The 9,980-nt window shown below is 51.4% G+C and overlaps 1 protein-coding gene across 2 annotated transcripts in view; it reads left to right on the top strand.

The window, feature by feature from the left end:
- The window catches only part of RAB11FIP4 (RAB11 family interacting protein 4), a 97,470-nt gene extending 93,683 nt beyond the window's left edge, over window positions 1–3,787 (top strand). For both annotated transcript variants that reach the window (XM_081028126.1, XM_081028127.1), the window contains one exon: window positions 636–3,787. In XM_081028126.1, the coding sequence (XP_080884252.1) occupies window positions 636–752 (117 nt within the window). In that variant the 3' untranslated portion in view covers window positions 753–3,787. The remainder of the gene's footprint in view (window positions 1–635) is intronic.
- The last annotated feature ends 6,193 nt before the right edge of the window (window positions 3,788–9,980 follow it).

Genomic DNA, 9,980 nt, shown 5'->3' on the forward strand with positions numbered 1-9,980 from the left:
TCCGCTCTTTCTGGCCCACCAGGGTATGGGTATCAAAGATCGGACTTCCAAAATACCCCAAGTGGCATTTTAACATGAATCTAAGACCGTCATTCAACCCCTTACCCTGTGCTTGGGACACAGAGCTAAGCTGACCCCTGGCCCCCAGGAACTCCCAGGTGAGCCAGGCAGCAGTCTCCAGCCCAGGGACAGTGACATCCTAAAGGAGGTGACGTGGAGAGGGGCAGTGGCAGTGCTGGGGGTTGTGAGGGGTGCATTCCAGGCAGAGGAAACTATTGGCAGCCTTCTGAGTCCTAGGGCCCTGGGACTTGGGATGTCAGTCTTGATTATAACTGCCTTTGGCCTTTATGTTCTCAACCTTTACCAAAAACTTACCCACACCTGGACTCTTCCAGTTAAATCAGAATCTCTGGGGGTGGAGCCTGGGCATCTGCATAGGTCACATTTCTTAGGTGTGAGCTAAGCTGGTCCTCAGACCTGTGTCTTCCCATCCGGGTGCTGAGGTTGGTCTTGGGGCTGCCTTGCCCAAGGTCTCCTGAGCTCTGTCCTCGGGCACCGGCTCGCTGTGCGCCCGGGCACCTGGACTCTGCCTGAGCCCTGCCTCATGCCGGCCTTTGACTGGTCTCTCCCATCAGCTCATGGAGGCCCTCAAGGAGCAGGAGGAGATCAACTTCCGGCTGCGGCAGTACATGGACAAGATCATTCTCGCCATCCTGGACCACAACCCCTCCATCCTGGAGATCAAACACTGAGATGAGGGGGCTGGCTGCAGAGCAGCCTCGGGACCCCGGGACCAAGGGGCAGACTCTGCCTGAGGATACAGCCCCGGCCGACCTCACGCGCATACTGTAAATGTACCTCTGGCCACCATGTAATGACTAATGTGGACGTGGGAGGCCATGCACACAGCATGGGGTGAGCGTGGGGCCATGGCTGGGTGACATCTGTGCGGTTAGCTGTCCATGCACTTTGTGGCCCCTTCACTGGGAGCAGAGGGTCCTGGAGGTGGGAGCAGACAGGGTCTGCTATCAGGAGTTACTGTAATAACAAGAACTGGAAGTTTGTGTTTCAGATACTGGATAAAATGATTCTACCTCTGGGGATGAGGATTAAGAAATAGTCTAGGAAGACAGGCTCTTTCACCCCACCCCATTCCACCCAGGACTGGGAGCAAAATTATGATCTTTTCCAGGAGTTAGAATGCCCAACAGCTGTGTCCTTGCCAACCTGTTTGGCCAACTTTTCAAGCCCAGGTGCTCTAGCAGAGAGAGGAGGAAGGGGCCCTCACCAGCCCCCTCCCTAGCTGGCAGCCCCTGTGAAGCTTGTGCACAGTGTGTCCCAAGGACTTGGGCTTGCTGAGGAGCTAGCGCGGGGCGACCTTCCTTCTGTGAGTTCCCCGTATGCTTTCCCATCCCTGCTTACCTACCTCTCCCATTCTGTTTTTATTTTGTTTTTAAGACAATGAAAAAATAAGCAGCACTGACTTGGGTGTGAGAGGAAGGAGAATTGAAGGGGACTGGGGGACATGATGGGGTCTAAGGCACATGTTGGCATCGGGCAGCCAAAGGCAGGACGTTCAGGGAGTAGCACGCTCACATCCCCGTCTGTTTCCTTCCCTTGGCTACATTGGAAAAGAGAAGTGAGGATGCACTGCCTCACAGCTTCTGCTGGAGTGGGCCTTGCTCACCAGTCCCGGTTCTCCCCACGGCCTGGTGATGGCAGGCCTCGGATTTAGCTGTTCAGACCCGGAGCTCTGGGCTCGGCTCCACTTGGCTGGGTAGCAAGGCCCCCTGCTTTCCAACTTTTAGAAACACACCTGTGTTCGTTTCTCAGCCAGGAGGAGCAAATGCTGTGCCGGTGGGAGACACAGTTGGGGACGTTACAGAGAAACCTTCGTCTTCCGTCCTCGTGACACACATGGGAATTCACACTCTGGATTTTTAATACCATCTTTTGTTCCATGTGGCCGGGAGTAGATGTGGTACTTTGAGTTTTCCAGTGTGTCTCATTTTATATGGCTTGTGATTCGTTTCCTTAATCCAAATATATATAAACATGTATGGTCTTTATTTTTTTCCCCTGCAGTTTGTTTTCTTCAGTAACTCTAGTGTAAAAGGGAAAGTATGGGCATGTTGGGGAAGGCATGGAGGGGTGTACACAGAGAAAAGATGGGGTAGAGGGTGAAGAGGAAGGATCTGGGGACTGGAGTGTGTTCCCTGTTGACAGAGGCAGGGCTGGGGTCAGGACCAATGTTCATTCCATTCCAGTCTCTTTTGCTTTTGTTGGATTTCGTGATTTTTTTTTTCCTTTTCTTTAAGTATATGTATGGGATTTGTTTCATGCTGCACATAATGAGGCTGCATTGGTCTGATCCAGAACTTTGAGGGCATCCACACCAGAAAGACTAGGACAAAGGTGTCTTCTGGGAGTCTCTCAACCCCTTAGGACACTGGTCTCTTGGGCTCCCCTGAGGATCTGAGAAGTGGCAATGGAAAAGGCTTAAGGTGTAGGTCTCTTGAGAATTTGCTAATAAGGAGTGGCCACGAATTAAAGGAAAGAAGAGGGATCTTGCCATGGCTTTGGTCTGGATTTTACATGGAAAGGAGCCCCGTGGAGAGGCCAGCCAGATCACAGTCCTGGTCTGTTGGGGGCTTGCATTTTATATGTTACGCTTTATATGCTCTTTAGCTGCATAGATGTGGGATTCCAGAGAAGGCCTGAGTTACATGCATAGGGTCACGCTATGGGAAGGAATTTCTGCCATGTGTAAAGCGGGTGGAAAAAGCTGTCCTCTTGCAGCGTGCTGCCCTCTCCTCCCTGAAGGGGGCGCCACAGGAACGACACCCGGAGGAAGCACTGAGTCTGAAAGGCCCCTGTGGACCTGGGGCCTCTGCTTGCGGTCTCTGGACGAGAGCTAACTTTAAAGTGAGACTGCATGGCGTGTAACACACACCTCAAATTAAATTCAACCTTCTGACTCCAGTCAGAATACAGCGTATAAAACCTAGTCTGTCAAACTGACTTTTTAAGGTTATGTACCTTTTTAAAAATGCTCTACTGTGCTTGAAAGCTAGCCTGAAAAGAGCAGCTGCCTCAGGGTCCCAGCCTTCCAGCCCATGGGCCGGTAGGTTCCAGAGCTGTATTAACAATGGATGATGGGTAGAGGTGGGGCAGACCCTGCCCTCTTCCTGTGTTTTCTCCTCTGTTTTCAGGTTGAGAGTTCTGCTCTTGTCTCTGAGTACTGGGGCTGCTACATGGTATACGGGATGGCCGGTTAAATTTGAATTTCAGGTAAATAACAAGTAAATTTTAGTAGAAGTATATTCCGTGTAAAACTTGAGACGTATTTAAAACGGAGAGATTTTTAAAATTCTGATAAGTGGGCAAAGAATCCCCAGAAGTTCTGATTTCATTAGTGAAGGTGTGGCCCAGGCATTGGAATGTTTAAAGAATTCCCCAGGTGATCGTAATTTAACTGGGTGTTCTGTGTGAATTTTGTTTTTGTTTTTTGCCAAACCTGGCAACTCTACCAAATAGGGATTCGCAGTAGCTTGTCAGAAGTTTAGAGGTGTTTGAGGGATGGAGGCTGGGAAGGGGGCTCTGGAGCAGACCCACACTTTACATGACACTGGGCTGTCCTTGCCATTCAGTTGGAAGCCAAACAAAATTTGTTGAACCAGGAGTGAGTTTTATATATGGTATCTAATAGAAAAAGAAGCACTTTCCGGTTTAGCTAGGCCTTAGTCTGTGGGAAGGTATAATAATAAAGTTCTAGTGAAAAAAAATTTTTAACTTTGTATTGGTCATAATTCAACAACTTATTTTAAATGTGTAGATTCTTTGCGAATTGTAAGAGGGGAATTCCTTTAGCTTGACTTTATTTCTGACCTGTTAAAAACAACAGCTCGAGAATCTTCCAAAGCACTTGGACCTGAAACAGTGGTTCTCAGCTCTGGCTGTGCATGGAAATCACCTGGGGAGATTTAAAAACTGCTGACTGGGCTGTCACCCCCCTTCTCCCCGCACTGAGATTTAATTAGTGTGGTGTGGCCCAGGCTTCTAGATGTTTACAGAGTTCCCCGGGTGGTGCTAATTTGCAGCCCAAGTTTGAGCCTTCTCCCCTCCCACCCCACTCCCCATCCTAGAAGGTAGCTGGCCAGAGTTAGTGAAAACGGGTGGAAATGGTTGTTGGGTTTATTAATCCAGGTGCTGGATAACAGCAAGTTCTGCTAGGATGTCTTTTCCTGTTACAATGTCTGATGGTAAGAAGTTAGCAGATTCCTCGCCCCCAGGAGCGGATGGATCCAGCTGTTGTCACCAGCCTGGAGGTTAGCGAACGAGCAGGTCTGCCTGATGCCCTTGGAGTCCGTGTTGGGATATGTCAGCCAAGGGCTTATTCCAAAGTTGGGGGTGTTATAGAACAGAAAGAGTTCGTCCAGAGCTGGCACTAGCAGAGCCAAACACTGAACACCGAGAACTGCAGTGGAGAAATAGTGGCTCTTGGTGAATGGCGCTATCCAGGAGAACGGGAAGCTAATGCTCAAAAGCCCTGTGGCATGTATGTTAGAGATTCTATAGGGCAAAAATCACAAGACATTGTGGGTTAGGGGTTCAGGGTCGTGATAGCAGCTGATTGATCGGAGGTGAGGTAAGGGTAATAAATCATTTTTTCAGGTCTTAAGGACAGCTCTGAGGTCTGTCCCTGTGTCCCTCTGTCTGTCTCATGGGAAAGTAGCCAGGGGGTCATTCCACCTTGAGGCTCAGAGACTGAAACATAACTTAGGTCAAGATGTTATCTTTAGCCTGCCAGAGGGCCAGAACATGTGACCATTAGTCAGGCCCAGGTACTATCTGCTGCCTTGGGGGTTGCTAGTTACCAGGTGAAAGGCTAGGTCTCTGGGGGCACGAGGGGTGGGTTGGGGGGGGTGATTTCTAGAGCTAGGATTTAAAAGTAAATTTAGTCAAAGTCATAAGAACCCTCGGTTTCAGGGGTAGGGCGCTGACAAGCAAGGCTGGCCCTCTGAAACCAGCCTCATCAGCAGCAGTCACCTACTCACACAGCTGAGCAGGAGGGGACACTGGGTTTGTGGGATTTGCCTCTGATCTGTTGTTTGGGCGAGTCTGATTCCTGGCCCAGCCAGATCCTGGTGGTCAGGAGGGCACAGTGTAAGCTCTTCTATTCCAAAGACGGACTAGGGACTGGCAAAGGCCTACCGGGACAAGTGGGGCCTATGGATTGGGGAGAAACTACCCCGCTTTTTGTGCTCTGTTGGGTATGTGTGTTTAATGGATTAGCAAATTTAAACCTAAAAGCGAACTTTAGATGTGACTGACCTGAACGGGAAGTTTTGGGACGGCACCATGCCCAGGAAACGACTTTGTCGTCCTGGCAGACCTGGCAGCAACCGTTTTAAAGGGCTGAGGTAGGTTTTAGATTGAGAAGAAGGGCCATTCAGGGCGGGCATCCTCCCAGCACTTCCTCCTTTGGGACTAGGGCAGCCCCTCTAGGGTGATGCTTCAGGCAGGGGAGACTGAGGCTTGTCTGCTGAGAGGCCTCACGTTAGAGGGGCCATGTGACTTTGAGCAAGTCCCTTCCCTCCGCTGACCTTGGGGACCTCCAGGTCCTGCCTTCCTGCTCTGTCTGAGTGTGTGCATGGAAGGGCAGGGAAGAGGATTGGCCAGGGCCACGGGCTACCCTACCTGCATGGCAGGACAGCTCTGAGGTCCTTCCGCCACACTCCAGTGTCTGCCTGGGAAAATAGACCGCTTTCTAGAAAGGCTTGTAGTGTAGTATAGACCCTGGCAGGACGTGATGCCACATGATGTTGGCACTCCGACTCGGTGCTTCTCTTTCCCTTGTGACTAATGCAGGGAGCCACCAGGAAGGGCTGACTGGGAATGGCAGGCATCCCAGGGCCATTCCTGCAGGATCTAAGTGCTGTTGTCCTGGGAGACCGTTCCTCCTGCAGGGACACCCTGCTCTGCTGCACAGGCTGTGTTTTGTCTGCATGGTTTGGGGTCGTCCTCGTGCCTTTTTCTTCCCTGTCGCCACTGTACAGGATTTTCCATGTTACCACTGCCCCCTTTTCTACATCGTCTCGTTTAATTAACCTGGCCCTTCCCGAGGCCTGTAAATGTGTACATAGTGTCCTACTGTGTGTCCACATGCCTCTGCCATGTACGATCTGCTCCCGGCCAGATCTCCCGGCACACTTACCCACAAGGCTCAGTTTCCGCTGCCCCTTCGCTCACTCAGCCGTGCAGACATGGTCACTTTGTGCAACATTATTCATTATGGTCCTAAGCTTGGGGAGGCTCAGACCCACTTAATCCCTCGTGCAGCCTGCCACTAGTTTAGAAGCCTTGCACACCAGAAAAGGGTGACTTTGTGTAAAGCAATTTCTCCCACAAACCTCTTCCTGTGCTGCTGTGAATGTGTGTAGAAAGCAGAGAGCGCACCTTTCTAATCTGGGGCATCGGCCTGGCAGGGATGTCATGGGTCTGCAGCAGCTCCGCGGGCCCCTCGGAGCATGCACCCCGGCCCCAGAGGGAGCTGCAGCTGTGTGGCTCCCAGCATTTGGCATTGGCTTGGGTTCAGGGCTACCGCCCTCTGGTGTCCAGAACAGCTTCGGACAAGTGGGCAGAAGGAAGAGGCTTCTTGCTGCTGCTGCCCCTGCCTGCCGTTAACAACTGCCGAGCTCTTCCTCCTCTGCCGAAGGTGCTCAGACCCGGGTGCCATAAAATACCTGACTAACGTCAGGATCGCCATCAGACTGCGTTGCTGAAGATTCGCTCGCAGCCCGCTGGCTCCCTTGGTCCCAGTTCCTCCTCCTTTCTTGGCTGGGTAAGGGTTGGTGAGGTGGCTTTGACTCCCCGTGGGGTTCCACTTGAGCCTTTTGCCCCAGGAGCCTCCATCTGGAAGCAGGCTTAGCTTTAGGGCTTCGGTGAGATCTCCACCTCCAGGCCCCAAGGTGGGGAGAGGGGTGAGGCCCGAAGGCCGTGTCCCAGGGTCCTGAGCTCTCTGTCACCAGTCTGCTTCTAGCCAAAAAGGAGCAGGCGCTCAGAGGCAGGCTCCTTCGAGAACGCTAATGTACAGACCATGGTGTAAATAAATGGTTTGCTTTCCTTGCCTGACTTGATGGTGAGTTTCTGTGGTGAGGAAGGGAGGGTGGAAGAGATGAGGCTGGTTCCAGGGCTCCTGGGGATAGATCATCTCCCTTAAGAAGACCAGGCCTCACCAAGCATACCCGGGTGACTGGTGCTGTCCGCCTGTCCTCCAGGGGACAGCACCTTACAGACCATCGTTTTAATCTGCTGTCACTAGAAGAGGCGATGTGGATCCCAGAAGCTCATGTGACACCACAATTGCAGCCACGGGGCTGTGAGCTTTGAAAACTTTGTCCTTGCTGCAGCCACGATCACTTTTTCAGCAAGAGCCTCCCAGGGGTCTCAACTTGCTCTGATCACTCTAATGGGGTCCTAGTGCCATCTTCCTCCATGCCAGCCACTGGGACTCCCCTGAGTTATGGACCCAAGTCCTCCACTCGAGCCTGGTTTCTCACCGACACTGCTTGCGCTGGTCCTGCCAAGCCCTAGAGTATCGAGCTGTCCCCAGGTTGGGTGGCCCAGACCCCCAGATTTCTGCCCTCTCCCTGTCTGCCTCATATTATTATGCTGGGATTCCAGGTGTCAAAAGGGTTCACCCGTCACCCAGGAGATGGGTCTGTAGATAAGTCTGCTCTCTGTTGGCCAGCCCCTCGGGACAGGCAGGACCAGGCCCCTGCACTTCGCCACACAGGCCTGTGCCGTGGCTCTGCCAGGGCAGCCAGATGACTCCCTCCTAACTGGATTGACACGCTGTCCTAGGCTCACGGGGATTCACCTTCCAACACTGGGAACTGTGTTCTGAACCTTTATTCCCTCCATCATCCTCACAGGCCTTCTTTCCCCCAACTAAGGTGGCCAGGTTTTGCAAATAAAAAATACAGGATACCTAGTTAAATTTGAATTTTAGATAAATAACATTTTAGTTTAAGTATGTTCCATGCAATACTCATTGTATATCTGAAATTCAGATGTAACTGGGCACCATTGTTTAATCTGGCAACCCTGTTCCCAACCCTTTCCGGGGCCCTTCTGCTGCCAGTCACATGTGTGCAATCACTGAGTGCTTGTCTTGCACCCCAGTTTCAGAAATAGGTTCCTTCTTAGTTTGCCACTCCTTTCTTCGAAGCTGGTTTTGCCTTCCCCACGCCAGCCATTAAAATGCTACTGCTGGCCTTTCCAGAAGCTGTAGCCTGGTTATGTCCTGCCTTGGGGTGTGTAGAGATCTGGAGCCCTGAAAAGGACTCGACATGGAGGTGAAGTCAGAATAGTCAAGGAAGTGGAGGGGAGAACAATGGTGTCCGGAGGACCAGGGGGAGAACAGGGGTGTTGCTAAAGAACCCCAGTATTAAACTTCCAATTTGCTGACGTTTCACAAGAATCAAGCCGTTAACACTTTCTAAGCACTGACTGTGTTCACAGAAAGATTCCTGGACTTGCAATCAGAGGTCTAGGTTTGGAACCCCCTCCATGACTGCGCAGGGTACTTACCTCTATGAGTTTCAGTGGCCTCGTCTGTAAAGCAAAGGAAATAACAGTTCCTACCCATGGAGTTGTGACAAGGAGTAACCGAGTAGCATGAGTCCAGGCCCCAGACGGGGATCCAGTAAGTACTTGCAGAATCAGAACTGGATTTCAGGAGGTAAGACTCATCTTCCCCAAAAGACTCTCTCTCAAAGCATCTCCTCTATTGTGTTAGATTTCTAGGGCAGCCGTCAAAACGTGTCACAAAGTGGGTGGCTTAAAACAACAGAAATTCATTTTTTCACAGTTCTGGGGGCCAGATGTCTGAAATCAAGGTATCGGCAAGGTTCGTTCTTTCAGGGGGCTCTGAGGGAGAATCTGTTCCAGGCCTCTCTTAGCTTCTGGTGGTTGCCAGCAGTGGTTGGTGTTCCTTAGCTTATGGCCGTGTAACTCTAATCTTTAATGCCTTCATCTTCCTTCTGTGTATACGTGTCCAAATCTTGCTCTTCTTACAAGGACGCCAGACATTGGATTAGGGCCCACCCTAATGCAGTATGTCCTTATCTTAACTCGATTATATCTACAAACACCCAGTTTCCAAATAAGCCTACATTCACAAGTAGCGGGGCTTAGGACTTCAACGTATCTTCTTGGGGGACACAATTCAACTCAGTTTACTATTCTGGAGAGAGGTGAAAGCAAGCACTGCTTGTGTGTACAGGTTGTGCCCTCTGCACAGGTATTTCCACTCACCAGTCTTGGAGACGGGTTTCTGACAGTCTACGAGAACAGACGACGTCATCCCTACGCCCCCTAGAGGTCACAATTCCCGCAAAGTGTTTCATTGTCAGATCCCACCAGGGCCTTGTAGAATCATCTGGAACAAGAGCAAAGTCTCCTGAATGGGTCCCCAGTATCTGGGCATGAGATCACTCAATCAACCAACTTAATCTGCTGAGCAGCACTGTGCCACGCTCTGTGCCCATCGCTGGGAATTGGTACAGAAAAGACAGCAAAAGCTTCTGTCCTAGGGGTGGAGAGACACACACAGCTGACTCCCAGGTAATAAGAGACACCAAGGAAAAAGTCCAGGGGGCCGTGGGAGCTCGGGGCTAGGGGATTGAGGCCAGTCGGGGGTCAGGGACAGCTTCCCCAAGGAAGGGCTGTTTCAGCAGAGTCCTGAAGGATTGTAGAATTTAGGAACCACACGTGGGGGAGAGTTGTAGAAAGCACAGCCCTTTCAGGATCCTATGGCTGGGAGCTGGGACTGGTGAAGCAGCGCAGAGCCTGGCAGACCAAGGGTGGGTCTCACTCATCCAATCAGCCCTAGGTGCTGGGCTTGTGACAATGAGCAAAGCAGACCAACTCCCCACCCTCATGGCACAGGGAGTTTCTAGAATGCTGGATGGGAG

This window comes from Rhinolophus hipposideros (assembly GCF_964194185.1).
Source record: "Rhinolophus hipposideros genome assembly, chromosome: 20".
Classification (NCBI taxonomy): domain Eukaryota; kingdom Metazoa; phylum Chordata; class Mammalia; order Chiroptera; family Rhinolophidae; genus Rhinolophus; species Rhinolophus hipposideros.